The 15,385-nt window shown below is 36.4% G+C and overlaps 1 protein-coding gene across 1 annotated transcript; it reads left to right on the plus strand.

The window, feature by feature from the left end:
- The first annotated feature begins 4,293 nt into the window (after positions 1 to 4,293).
- LOC146137953 (uncharacterized) lies at positions 4,294 to 6,469 on the plus strand. Its single transcript, XM_083394068.1, has 2 exons — positions 4,294 to 4,612; positions 4,820 to 6,469. The coding sequence occupies exons 1-2, from the start codon at positions 4,421 to 4,423 to the stop codon at positions 4,988 to 4,990; spliced, it is 363 nt and encodes a 120-aa protein (XP_083250194.1). The 5' UTR covers positions 4,294 to 4,420; the 3' UTR covers positions 4,991 to 6,469.
- The last annotated feature ends 8,916 nt before the right edge of the window (positions 6,470 to 15,385 follow it).

The following is a 15,385-nucleotide window of genomic DNA, read 5'->3' on the forward strand; positions in this document are numbered from 1 at the left end:
GATTCTAGCGATCCAAGCAATTTATTTGATCTTGGCTACCACGGACTACGGCCAAGGACTCGATCCCTAGGTTCTGCTCTTCGGTATTACCAGTTTCCTTTCGACAAACCAACCCTGGTAAACTAAACTGCTCCTTGTAAAGTTGTTAACTTCTGGTGAACCTTATCATCCATGGACATCGGTTCACGGTCAAAAATTGACATTTTGTTTAGCTTGCCGTAATCGAGGCAGATCCTGTTTTAGTTTTTTCACAATTACTACGCGAATCCCGACCTCCGGATAATCCCGAGCCGTAGCACACCATCGATGTATCATTGCAGATGCTTACCTATGCTAAAAGACACGGTGTAGGTTTTTGGGTAAATGTGTTTGTCCGTAAGCATAATGCCGTGCTTGATAAAGTCAACGTCTCTCAGAGATTATAAAATATCACAAAACCAGTCCTGAAGTGTTGGCATTGCCTGCGACCTCCTGCGAAGTTCCGCGGGGCGTCAACTCATCGTCTCGCCGAGGTTCAACGACCAGAGAAGCTATTTATTTAACACGTTGGCTTTGAATGTTTGATTCTATCGTCCGAAAACGTAGTAGTTAATGTCAGTCTGGTCATTTAACCGGAATAGCCGTTTCAATTGCAGAAGTAGCTTGTTGCTTTCGGTTTAAAGCAACATAAGTGCAATTCGTGGCAAAAATCCCGTAGGATTTTGAAAGACTTCCCTGAAGGCGAACAATGCATTGATATAGGCTTTCTGTTTTGAATTGTTTGGGCCGATCGCAACCCAGGCTGCATGAAAAATAAATAACAGGTGTAGTATATATCAAACTATAAGAAGGATAAGGAAAATAAAAAATGAATTTATTTAATTTTAAGTTTTTGCTAACACAAGTTCTTCTCGCCACCTATCCAAATATGAGTAATTTACTACACCACTAGATTAGTGTGACGTCACGATGAAGACATAATATGACGTATTAATTGTCAGGCAGCACAAATATTTTATAATGGCCAATTAAAATTTATTCAAACGCCATTCCGACGCCTTACACCACTCAGTATGTTCGGTAGAGAAATTCGCCCGTATCACTGATCTCTATAAAACCTGGATAGCGCAACTAGCGGCACGCGTGAGCGGTTTTTGAAGCCAATTAGAAGGCTGAAACGCCATCTTGTAAAGGTCCTAAAATGCGCAAAATTTGCATTACGCCTTATGGAGAAGGGTGTTAGTGACAGCGTTTTCTGACTATTTAGGAATGCTTGTGACTTAAAATTAGTGGTTTCTAAGGCCGCAAGCCATACTTCAATTATTTAAAGGAGAAAAAATAAATAAAACTGTATAATTAACGCAAAAATCTGCTTTTTAAAGACGACTAAACCAGTGTATTTTTCCCATTTATTTTTAGACTACTTATAACTTAAAGTTGGTGGTTTCTAAAGCGACAAGCCAATATCTGACTATTTAGAAATAAAAAAAACGTTAAAAGCACCTATTTTTTGTGTTTTTTTACGAGACTAAACCAGTATGACAGTTTTACACTCAACTATACTTATCTTTTATTAAATCTTTTGTTCAATTCTTTCTGCTTGTTGGTTACTTTTGAGTTAAAACTATAATACTACTAAAGTAATGCTCTGCATTTTTGTTATGTAAAGGCTTCTATTTAAGTTTTATTTTATTTTGTAGACAGACATGGAACAAAACTCGTGTTCGCAACAGGACTCAAAACCAAAACGTGCACATTGTGCGCACAATGTGCACTTGCGATATGTGCACGGTTCGGTGCACATTCCAAGGTGCACATTGTGCGCACAATGTGCACTTGCGATATGTGACGAATAAGTGCACATTGTGCACTATCGCTCAATGTGCAACTTACAATGTATTAGTGAACGTTATACAGAAAAATAAATAACTTCATATTAAACAATTTTTCCGATGATGTTTTTGTATGGAAAAGATCAAGTAATACATGTTATTTTTCGTGCCATTCTTTTTATTATGATATATTTTCTATTTGAGTTCGGATTTCCGATTATATGGAGTGGATTTATTATGCATGTTATTTTTCGATCGATTCTTTTTATAATTCTTTTTTTTTTAATTGAGTCCCAATTGTATGGATTTTCGATTATATGGGTTAAATTTACCAAACAAATAAGTTAACAACTGGGTGTAACTAAACCTGCAAATTTAGCCTTAAAACCCGTAAAAGTATTTTTAAACGTTCATAATTTTTAACTACTCTGCTTATGTGGGCATGGTTATGACGTCATTGGGTATCGGATTGTGATACTTTTTCTTCACGATATTGGTTATCGGAAAAAATGTCACGTTTTGGGCACCCCTAACCAATTGCATGTTAATAGGACATTTTAAACGTAAGGCAACACTTCTTGTATTTAAAGATCTATGTTTGACCATTTTTAATCTAATTCAACTGCACTATTGGATTTTAATTTTGTTAACTTAGAAAAAAATTGGTTAGAATTAGTTGAACATTGAATAGCGATACGTCTGCTTAGGTTGTTTGTGTTTGTTTTTAAATGATCAATGAATTCTAAAAATAACTTTCGTAATTAGCGGCTCTATCGACCTCGTAATTAGCGGCTCTATCGAATTTAAAAAACTTCAACGCAAAAGTTTATTTTATAAAACCAGAAAATTGAAGGCGTCACGGCACACATTTAGCACAAAAGCAATTAGGGAACAAAACAATACTCACTTCAGGGCGAAATACCAATCGTAAGATAAAAAGTTGGAAATGGTTGAATAGAAAAATTTTAAACGGAAAACTGCAGCAGCAATATTTGCGAAATACTTTAAGCAAGATTATAAACGAAATACTATCGATAGGTAGGTAATATGAAAATGCGACAGAAACGAATTAAATATAACCTCAAATGACAAAGGAAAATAAAATTATAGTAAAAATAAATAAAAAATGAATAAAAAAGGAAAGGCTATCGAAATAAAAAAATTAAAAATCAATACACTAAAGGAAAGTTAAAGACGAACGTAGAAAAATGCTACAGAAACATAAAAAATATATAATGTTAGATTACAGAGAAAAAAATAATTACTGAAAATAAAAAGTAAAGGTAAGGCCTACATTTATGCAACATCCAAAAAGGTAAAGAATGCTGAACTGTTACCGAATCAGAACCGGAACTGAACGGAATAATTTGAAAGAACATAAACCTTAACCGAACCCCAACCTGTAAACAAAAGCGGTTCACTCCAGCATGACGTCACAATTTGTATTTTACAGAGTTAAGTTAACGCCATGTTCGTAATTTTATGACAAAAATATGAATATTGATTAAATAAAACGTTGATTTTTCATTTTTTCTATATATTATCAATGAGTTGCTGTTTTTTTAATACGTCACGTAACTTAGCTTGAATGACTTTACAATTCAAAAATTATTCTTGCCTCTAACCAACGAAATTGCAAACCGTGCTCAAAATGCGTCCGATTCTCTCGGTATCCACCCGACGAATGACGATGCAACACAACGCCATCCAAAACGCAACCGCACACAAAGTTGTCACGCAGCGCTAGAAAAAGTGATCACGGAAAAAAGAGTGTGCAACTTTTTAGCCACCTTTGCCGCACCGGCACATTAAAAGCACATCAAATTCAAGTGAGGTGCACATTAGATGCAGATTTAATGTACATTTGGCGCAAATATCGCAAGTGCACAATGTGCACCTTCAAATGTGCACTGAACCGTGCAAATATCGCAAGTGCACATTGTGCGCACAATGTGCACCTTCGAATGCGGTGCACATATAACAAGTGCACATTGTGCGCACAATGTGCACATTTTGGTTCGTGCACATATGACAAGTGCACATTGTGCGCACAATGTGCACCTTCGAATGCGGTGCACATATAGCAAGTGCACATTGTGCGCACAATGTGCACATTTTGGTTTTGAGCCCGTCTCCGTGTTCGGCTAGGATATCCTTAACCAGGTTATAATGTAAAAAACCCAAGGATGCATTTTATTGGATGTCCTGAAGCCATATTTTTGCATATACTTCTATAGACTGACACAGTCGGTTTTAAAAGTAACTTGGTTGCTTGCAGCAAAGGAAAAAACGCAATAATTGAAAAATATTTAACAACAGTAGCAATAAACAAATAGTACAAATTTAAAACAACAAGTGAACATGTGATTAATAAAACTTATTGATTGTTAAATAAAACTAGCTTGCTAAGCTTTTTTCTTATTTTTTCTCCCACTATTTTTTCAGAGGTTTTCTTTCCAAGATGGTACAGCCTTATCTTACTGTAGCACTTCGATACAACTTTGATTAGTTGAAAGACATGATTATCCATCACTGTACTGTCAAACATGTGACTATCTAAATCAGGAAATAATTGGGATGCATTAATACTGTGTAATACTGATGTTGCAATGGCATCTGGAATTCCTGTATTAATCGGTAATTTTCCACCAGAACATGCCAACAATCTTAAGAAGCATTTTTCAGTGTCAGAGCACACCCTAATTACACTTTCTGATGGTTTCATAAGACCTCCTCTGTCTTTGAATGTCAAAAAACTGGGTTGTGCTATCATTTTCTGGGAACCAAGTGCCAAGGAGCAGGTAAAACATGTTGTTTGTTTTTTTGCCATCTTTGCAACATACCCAGCTATGTATGTAATAGCTGCTTTTTTATATTCTGATAAAATTTTTATGTTTGGACTGTCACAGTAATCATGGTCTGTTGAAATGGGCAGACTTTCAATGAGGTCATATTTTTTAATTAATGCCACATCAGTTAACTTTACCTCCGTATAATTTGTTTTACAGGTGTCGCTTACATCCAGAATTGTTGTTGAATCCTGGTTGGAGCAATTACCATTTGTACCTTTAATACAGCTTCTCATCAAAAGACGCTTGGAAGGCTGCTGTGAACTGTTGTGCTGTTGGGTTATTATTGCAGCCACCAGCAGTTCGGACAGCACTGAAAAACAATTCTAGGTGATCTTGGCTAAACTTGTACATTAACAAATAACTTAGTGGAGCATTGGCTCTGCCTACCAAGTTATCGAACAAACCTTTTGTGCTCTGGATACAGGCTAAAAAACCAACAAAACCAGTTTTTCTTCTGGAAATGTGCATTGGAGTGCTGTCAGTTGTTTTTAACTGCATTATGTAAGTAAAACATTCTGAAAGAAAGGGATCCCATACAAACTTATTCGCAATCCGAAGGGCAGACTTAAAATCTTTGGCGAGGGGATTTCTTGAATTTAAAATGTCAAATAAACGATCAAACATTCGTAAGAACCTGACAGTTGGTGCACATCCCTTAAATTCCTTTAGTTTTAAATTCTCTGCACAAAATTGGATGGCATCAGCCACACTAGAACTCAATGCCTGTGCTGCAAGGTTTACCTTCATTTTTTGCTGCTGCCATTTGATGTGTGCCAGCTTAAGCTTGTTGCCCAAACGCAAACCTTCATTTTGTTGGAGTTTTTGCAATGCAATAATGTATTGCCATTTGATTTTTCCTCCATCTCCATCTACCAAAATTCCCCAATCAGCAAAAGTATTTCGCACAAGTTTAAGCATATGGCAAACATCAAGAAGAACATAAATCCGCTCGGTTTTGTTCGAGGGATGTTTAAAGTTTGCTGTTAAGCAACCTGGTATCATAGATGCACCGAGTTCTCGTAACATAGTGAAATGACAAGAAAGACCGTCGCATGTCAGAGATACTACCTTTGCACCAGTGTATGAAACACGCTGAATACATATTTTGACGATGTTTGCACGCTCTGCACCACTTAAGCCATCTACAAAAAAATTTGCACATGGCACCTTCCAACCACTATTAATACATACAACCATTAAAACGAGAACATCCTTCGCATATGGTAAAGAGTCGTCATCATAGAGACCATTTCCATGATCTACAAAACCACGAAACTTTTTACCATTCCAAGCAATATGTTTCCTAATAGACATCTCGTCAAACATAAGGGAGCACATAACTTGTTTACCATTGTTGTGGGCGATTCTCACCTTTTCTTTAATTGCAATAAAAGCTGGTTTTGTAAATCCTGGATCCGCATCTATTTTGCCGTACCATTTTCGAATCTGGGCTTGGTGAGGTAATGAAAAATCGAAAATTTTACGGACAAATTCGTATGCTTTAGAGGAATAAAATTGTAGAGTAAGTGCAAATGATTTTAAAGCTGCTGAATATTTAAATCCTTTGCCAGATTTTGTTTTTTTGATTCTTGTTAATAGTTCAAATGGTACCTCTGCTAAACACTGCTTTAACATGTTTTCACAGCGAGTTGAAATTAAATTTTTATCCTTTAAAATTCTAATAATCCCCTTTAAAGAATTGACCTTCAATTTTAATCTTCTCGCTTTTTGTCTTGCAACTTTCATTTTCTTTTTTAATCGTATAATTTTTTCATTGCTTTCTTTCAATTTGTTATCTTCGTTTTTCGAATAAATGTTCAAGCAGTAATGATGGTCATGTATTATGTAGTTCTTTAGAATCTTAAGTTGGTTGGTTGATCCTAGCACTTGTAGTCTGGCATTTGGTACTTTTCTTTCTTTTGTTTGCTAAAAAAAGTTTTACACTTTATTTAAACTTCAATTGTGTTTTAGTTTACAATGTAGTTAATGTTCAATCTTAGGGTGCTTTAGTTTTTTTTAAATAATATTTAATACATTTTGCTTAGGATACACAGTGGTGTGTCACAAATGTTTACTTTTTACATAGTATTTTTTAATGTTTAACTATAAATGTCGTTCATTGTAATACCCTAATTTGTTATATAGGTCATTCCACATTTAATTTAAAGTTTTTCAAAATTTTTGCACCCATCTATCAAAGACTTCAAAGGGAAAATAATTTTGCAACAGACTCCAGCTATAGTGGCACTTTTAATTTTTATGGCTTGTCTAACTTTGACAAACTAAATCGATGGGTTCGAAAAAATTATATTTAGAAATAGCTAGATATTTTACAGGACAATCAAGAAAGTAATTAAATTAATCAGTACATTTGTACAAAATATAAATATTATTAGGCATATTGCCACATAAAGACCAGTGGTTCTCAGCCTTTTATAAGTCATGCCCCCTTTTATAAGTCAGGTCTCTGGACATACCGCAAACCAAAACAAAATGGTTTAACTAACTAAAAATTAAAATATGACATGTCTGTTGCCCCCTGAAGACTTCTTTGTGGCCCCCTGGGGCCTGAGGGACACATTTGAAAAATGGTCCTTTATTATTATGTGTATTTCATGAAACAAAACCATTTAATTGAAATTTTTTTATACCTAGTTAATAAATATTAAATATTAGTGAATATTTGAAATTTATAAATTAATAATCTGTGTTGGGTTTCCGGCTCTTTAAATTAAGCATGGAATGACTATCCAGGTAATTTTGGAGCTGATGCGAGGTTTCTAATAACTAAACTACTATAGTATAGTATAGCAATTTAGTTATTAGACATGTCTATCAGCTCTGATATTATCAGTATGGTATGTTTATATACATATATATAGAATGTATATATCTACCTTTTTTAAGTATTTTGGAAATTTTTTATGTCTGGTCGGAACCGCATCGCTGGCAAGTCGCACTTTATATCCAGTCCGAATTATTTTTTTCTTAGCAAAATGGTCGGAACACACCATCGAATATTTCGTCGGCGCCCAATTGCTACGGTGAATGTTTGCCACCCAAAGATTTTTTCTTTCCTGATCTGCTGGAAATCTGTCAAGAGTACTATTACATAACTCATCTATAATAGAGAAATACTTCTAAAATTCTACGGAAGTGATTTGTAATAATTATATAGAAATTGATGTGACTTCTAAATGCTAATTACTAGTATTAAAACCTGTCTAATACTAACGACTTTAATCTGTCCTCATAGCTTATAAGTAACTAGTAACTGAAAGTTAAGCTAAATTAAGAACTAATATTTTCAATTAGCTAAGTGAGTAGGTAAACTAATATTCAATCTGCAACTATCTTAGCTAACTGCATTTATTAAAAGTATGTATATTTACAGGGCCAACTGATTATAAGCGTTGTTGGTCAAAAACAGTATTATCAACCAGCATAGTAAAGATGTACCAAATTGAAATACATCTACAACACTGACCAAGAAAACCATTTTCAAAGATTGGCTATACTACTACAGTTATTATGAGTTTTATAACCAGTAAGACAACACTCAAACTGGATATTTCTGACATCTATTATAATTATCATACTTGAAAAGTTCTCGGAAATTTTCTCTTTAGGACTGTTTCTTCATCCGAGCTACCATCACTGTCACTTCTACTAGCTTTTTTGCGTTTGCGCTTTAGGCAACCAAACGCACAGCATTGCATGCCTGGCATTTTTATACTTTATTTGGATAGTTAAAGCAAAACTGGTCAACTGCAATACATATTCAAATATTATCATCAGCAGTCGATTCTCATTACCCATCTATAGTTGGGTAATACTAATTTACGGAATGATGAATGGTCGGAACGCTCAATAATTTAAGTGTTACCCCGTTAAAACAATTATTAAACCAACGCACAATATTTGGGTTACAGTTGGGGTTAGCGTTTGGGTGAAGGTGGGTCAAGTGTTATTATATTTAATAAGAATACTGTGAGCGTTCCGACCATTTATCTTTCCATAAATTAGTGTTACCCATCTAGTTTGAATTTGTGAAAAATAGCTACTTCAAAAGTATTTATATACATGCCACTGTCAGTGCCTCCTAAGAAAAAAATAGACAGAAAATGGCCAATCTGTTCACGTTGTGCTCAAAATTACTATTAATAAATTTCTGGCCGGTAACTGTCTATACTCCAGAGTTTTACCAGCAGCTTCTCAATCAAAGACTAAGCTGAAAGGTTGGGTGGCATTGAAGTGGGAAAAAAATCATACTGACCTAGAATTATACCACAACGATGACCCGACAAAACTTTTTAAGGAATTGCAATTACTTAAAATTTCAGAAATATATAAATTAGAATTTGGGAAATTTATGCACAAATTCCACAGCAATGCTCTACCTCGCACATTTAGCTCTTACTTTACTAAAATTTCTGATATACACGATCATGTTACTAGGTTAAAGGATACTAGGCAATTATTTTTACCTCGCACAAACACATCACTAGAGCAGAGATCACTTGGCTACTAAGGACCAGTGGTATGGGGAAATATTGATATCAATTTAAAATCATTATATATAGTGAAAGGGGAACCTTGACCGGTAAACCTGTTGGTTGTATCGGTGCCTCCTGGCATAATATTCTTATTGCATTTGTTGTTGTATTAACGTTATGTGCCAAAATAATAAAATTGAATTCAACGCACATAATTTGTGTTAGGGTGTGTGTTAGCGTTTTGGGTTAGGGTGGGTCAATAATGAATATAATAATACCTGAACCACCCAAATCCAAAGGCCAACTCGCACCCTAACCCAAATATTGTGCGTTGATTTAATAATTGTGGTAGGATTCTAGACCAGCGCCGTGCCTATATATTGAATATATATAGGCACAGGTTTCGTCGTTCTAAAAATGCCGATTTTTGCGTTAATTATACAGTATTAGGTTTTTTTCTCTTCCAAATGATTAGAGTATGGCTTGCAGCCTTAGAAACCATTAATTTTAAGTAACAAATGTTAATAAATAGTCGGAAAACGCTGTTACTAGCACCTTTCTCCATAAGCCGTAATGCAAAATTTACGCACTTTAGGACCTTTTCAAGATGGAGTTTCAGCGTTCTAATTGGCTTCAATTTTCAACCACTAGTTGCGCTATCCAGGTTTTATAGAGATCAGTGGCCCGTATATGCGTAATTATGCGAACGCCCGTGTATGCGGCATCTCCGCCCGTATATGCGACCTACAAGCGCCCGTATATGCGACATAAACGCCCGTAAATGCGACCTCGGCTACCAACCCTGATGACATAACCTACTATCAAATAAGCTATAACCTACCGTATTTTCAAAAATATGACGAAGAGTGGAATAGCAATCGTTGATTACTTTTAAAAGAATGTTCAGCAAAAATAAAATCCAAAAAAAAACAGCTAGGTGAGTTAATTTGGCAGATTCACACTTTGGATATTGGGATTTTCCTTTAAAGTTAAAATATCTCACTTAATTTTTTTGCCGAAAAGTTACCCAAAAATTTTATTTTGTTGAAACGATAACCAAGAAAACGCAAAATGCAAAACAGTTAGGCCTAAATTTCGACATTTTTAGTGATTTAAGGATCATTTTTTATAGAAGAGGAACTATTCTCTTGAAAGAGCGCTATGGTTGACCTACTACTCTCGTTGTGGAAAGCGAAGTGTAAGTGGTTATAATTATACAGCTTTGTCGTGCGGTTTAGTTCAAATAATTATATGACCACTCAATGTCACATTTGAGTCTTAAGAGCAGAAGAAAATAATGTGTAGCCTACCCAAAGTTTTACCCATTATCTAAAATAATTTGAAACAAGGCAATAGGTTTATTTTGTGTTTATTTCAGTCATACCTATAGCCTACAAAGTTTTTTTTCACACATGGTGAAACTTCCTCCACAGCGAACGTGAAGCCAAATTTAAACTAATGCTTTTAATTTTCTTTCAGTTTTAAAACTTTGCCCTATACTTACTAAAGTTATTGTTAAAAGTTCATCGTCATAAGCATTATGTTCGAAAGTTTGTTGTTACGAAATTATATCGCTGTGTGTATACAGGAATGTCCAAAACTTAAGGTTTGGGTTAGGTTTTCATAATTCAGCTTATCTTGCAAACACCCACTGTTCTTAAGCTAATTCGTGCGCCAATATGCAAGCGAACTTATTAATAACGCACAGCACAAAATGCGCTTATTTTACTTAAATTGCAGGTTCTACTTTCAATTTCAAAGAATACGTGGCGCATTGGAAACATGAAAAAATTACATATTGAAATCTAATGGTATTTGTAGATAGTTTGGTTGGAATTGCACAACGGACCCATTACTCGTTGTACAAAAATCCGTTTTGAATTATTTAAGTCAAAGTCAAGTGTTTCGTTAAAATAAGTTTACAAAGCAGACCCTTCGATTAAAACAGGGGTCGGCAACCTACGGCGGGCCGGAATGTAATTCATCTTGGACAAACTAGACACGAGTCCATTTAAAATACTTTTTGACTATATGTTAACTACGGTACATTAGTGTACTTTCCGCGTTTCGCGCGAATGATCTTTGCAAGTCCGGTTTGCTTACGTTTTTATGCTGTCTTTTGAACTAGATCGCTTCTTTACCGTTACGCCGTGGAAGGCTGCCAAGTGCATCGCGGACAAGCGGTAAGCGTATTCAGCAATATTGGAGATAATACTTTAACATTTTTTTAGTTTTTATTTTCGGCAATTTAATAAGAATTTGCAAGAAATTTAAACGAAATGCCAGTATACCAAAAAAAAAACGCGCTCGCTACGCTCGCCGGGTGCGCCTGAACTTAAAAAGGTTAACAAAAACACTATATTAACTATTAAGGTTATCGTGTTTCCTAATAGTAGTTTTATTACAGTTTTTATTGGTAGTATGAACGACGACGTGTGGACTCGAACTTCAAACCAAACAAACGCTTTTTTCACGATTTTACCAAACACTTTACTCCCTCCTTAAATGCGATTAAACACGTTTAAAAATGCAAAAAAAAAGATCCGAGGCCTGCCTAATTCACAGTTGTTGTTGTTCCAACATCTTAATAACACAAATCTTAGTAAAACATTTTGTGCGGCCCTCAGAGACCTTTCTGAGTTTGGTTTTGGCCCTCAACTAATAAAAGGTTGCCGACCCCTGATCTAAAATTTACAAAGCAAACCCCAAAAACTGGACAAACACCCGTGAGCTGTTTTACGTGTATAAAGTTAATCAAAATAAGTAAATATATTGGAAAATATAATAAAAACGGCAAAAAATAGGATTGCCCATAAAACACATTTTATACTCGTAATCAGTCTATTTTCTTTAAAGTTATTTTTTCGTTTTTAAACAGTATTAGCCTATTTATTGAGAAGTATATTGTAACTTTGTGTCAAGTAATTCAAGTCTCTGTCTAACTTGTGACTTGCTTATATTATATTCAAAACCGAGCCGATTTAGATTTTGTTAGGTAACATTAATCAATGAAAACATTGACCGTGTTAAATTAAATTATACTAGTATTAATTTGAACAATTATGAGAGTTTTTTAACATCAAAACAAATAATAGCTGACCACAAATTGTATTACATTAAAAAACCTTTCAATGGGTTGAGATTTTTTGTAGCAGTGATGCCTTTGTCAGCACGGAAACCCCTGTTATTGTGACGATTTAGGAATAAATCGTGTCCTGTAACAATAAGTCATGTGCTGTTTGCTTTGACTGTGCTTCCTGCTTCAACCAATTTTCATTAAAGCAATGCGAGTTGAAAAATACTAAATTTATTTCTTGATGGCTTGCTTCGGAAGGAATTGCCTCATTGAAAACAAGCTGGTGATATTTTTAAAGACTGTCAGGGTTTAGCAAAACTAACAGCAAAGTTATATTGTAACGCAACTATTTTTTCGAATTGACAGGTGATTGTTGTACATTTGACTCGATGTGCTATTAAGGTTATTAGTTTAGTTAGCCCTTGAACAGCAGTTGTCAACGGACTCCAGCAATAAGATTGAAATTCGCACCATGCCAACTTTCGAATAAAATACAATCTTAAATAGGATCAAGATGAGACTTATACCTATAAATAGTCGAAATAATATTTAAACCACTAAAATTAAAAAAAAATCTTACAAAACCCTTACTCCCCTAACATTACTAATACGAAACCTCACCCCTAACCCAAGGCAAACAGTCCGTTAAAAAAACAGTGGCGCCAAAACGTATAAATGCTAGAACGGCGGCGCCGTTAATTGTCCCTTACCCACATCTTATGGTGTACTATGATATTGAGGACCTTTAGAATTATTTGGTTTTAAATATTTTTCTAACTATATAGTTTTGTCTTTTTCCGCCGTAGTAGTTCTGCGTATTTTTATTATATCGTTGGCCCAAATACTATGTTATATTAATAGATAATTCCGCTTAGAACAGGGATGGCGAACCACTGACCCGCGGGTTACAAAGTGACCCACCACGAATTTTTAAAGCCCCACTTGTCTCTCTGCAAATACCGAAACGTTGTCAATCGTTTCTAGGATAAATGTAAACCAATTCTTCGTTAGATAGCACTATACTGTTTAAATCAGGACTGTCCAATATGCGGGTCGTGTAAAAGTGTTTTAGGGATGACGAGTAGACCTACAATAACTGCACTATAACAAATGCGTGCAGAAAAGCAGACAACTAAAAGCATTTTGTTATACCTTTAAAACGTAAAACACACTGGAAAGTCATGTACAGTACAAAGAATGTGCTGTAAGGCTACAAATGCTCACATTTCGGCCGCGGCGCACAGTTTGTCGACCACTGGTCCACTGGCCTATAAACCACTAGTCATACAAGTTTAGTATACTGTACATAGTTTCATTATTATAATGGTCTTGAGTGGCTAAGAAACACGTTCAAAAAAGCGATGTTCGTTTTTTTAGATTAGCAGAATTAATTTATAACATGCTGCATTTTGTCGTACGTGTTTGTGCTTTGCTTGCCTTTTGCATTGGAGCAAACGCAAGATGTGGCGAAAATCAGTTGGAGTGCAGCAGTCCTCGTGGAGAGTGCATCAGCGAAAGCAAAATTTGCAACGGGCGAACTGACTGTTGGTCACGTGAGGATGAGAAAAACTGCACAATTTGCGCACCAGGAGCAGAAATGTGCGATAAATGGGGACAGTGTATTCCCGCAAGTTGGTGGTGCGATGGGGAATATGATTGCTACGATTGGAGCGATGAGACGAATTGCACCTCTTGCAAACCAGGAAAAAAGCTGTGCGTTGAAGAAAAGAAATGCTATGACTCAGAAGAGTTGTGCGATGGTTGGCAGGATTGTGACGATTGGAGCGACGAGACCAATTGCACTACTTGTGAATCAGAAGCAAAGATGTGCGATGATGAAAGTAAGTGTCTTCACGCAAGCAAATGGTGCGATGGGAATAAAGAATGTGACGATGGGGGCGATGAGACCAACTGCACAACTTGCCAAACAGCAGCAAACATGTGTGAAGATGGGAGCAAGTGTGTTTACTGGACCAAGTGGTGCAATGGTTTAAAGGATTGCGGCGACTCAAGCGATGAAACGAACTGCACAACTTGCGAACAAGGAGCAAAAATGTGCAAAAGTGGGAGGGAGTGCGCTCACGCAAGCAAGTGGTGCAATGCTTTAAAGGACTGTGGCGACTGGAGTGATGAGACGAACTGCAATACTTGCCAAACAGGAGCAGAAATGTGCCTAGATGGAAGCAAGTGTGTTCTCGAAGGTTGGTGGTGCGATGGGGATAAGGATTGTGACGATGGAAGCGATGAAGCGAACTGCACATCTTGCAAACCTGGAGCAAAAATCTGCGAAGATGGAAGCAAATGTGTTCTCGAAGGTTTCTGGTGCGATGGATATATTAAGTGCAACGATGGGAGCGATGAAACGAATTGCACAACTTGCAAACCAGGTGCAAAGATGTGCGACGATGGGAGGAATTGTGGTCTTGCAAGTTGGTGGTGTGATGGGTATTACCATTGTGACGACCGGAGCGATGAGCTGAACTGCACAACTTGCCTAACAGGAGCGAATATGTGCGATGATGGGAGGCAGTGTGTTCACTCAAGGGAATGGTGTGATGGTTATACCGATTGCGACGATTGGAGCGATGAGACTAACTGCACCAGTTGTGGAATTGGCTCTGTGCATTGCAACGATGGACTTCAGTGTGTTCGAAAGCCGTACATATGTGGCCTTGTGCCCGATTGCTTGGACGGTAGTGACGAATCGTTTTGTAGATCTTGCCAGCAACAAGTGGCTGACGGTAGGATCCAGTGCGTCGGACGAAAGGAGCCATGCAACGATCAACGTGTGCTGGTAGGCAAAAAGTGGGTTAATGTGGCTCAATGTTTAAACGAAACAAGCAAAAACAAACTACAAGCGATCCACAACAATATGACTTGCCGTGAGCTTATGGGACCTTGTGAAGGACAAAGAGACAGGGTTTGTGGGAATGGCCAGTGGATTTGTGAGGATGGAGCGCACACAAGTTTGTCACGATGTAGTAACGGAAATCGTATTTCCAGTCATGAATTTTGCGATGACAAGATTAATTGCAATGATGATGAAATCAAATCCGGACATGGATTTAAATGCTCGGGTACCAACAATTCTCGAGTTTGCGTTTTACCGCAGATAAATATCTACGACGATAAGGCACAATGTGCGGATGA

The sequence above is a fragment of the Ascidiella aspersa genome, chromosome 7 (assembly GCF_963924565.1).
Source record: "Ascidiella aspersa chromosome 7, kaAscAspe10.2, whole genome shotgun sequence".
NCBI lineage: Eukaryota > Metazoa > Chordata > Ascidiacea > Phlebobranchia > Ascidiidae > Ascidiella > Ascidiella aspersa.

Bases quoted from the DNA above. Each gene is read 5' to 3' on its own strand.
- LOC146137953 (XM_083394068.1), top strand. From the start codon at position 4,421: ATGGCATCTGGAATTCCTGTATTAATCGGTAATTTTCCACCAGAACAT. The intron at 4,613-4,819 runs GTAAAACATGTT...TTTGTTTTACAG, and splicing joins AACCAAGTGCCAAGGAGCAG to GTGTCGCTTACATCCAGAAT.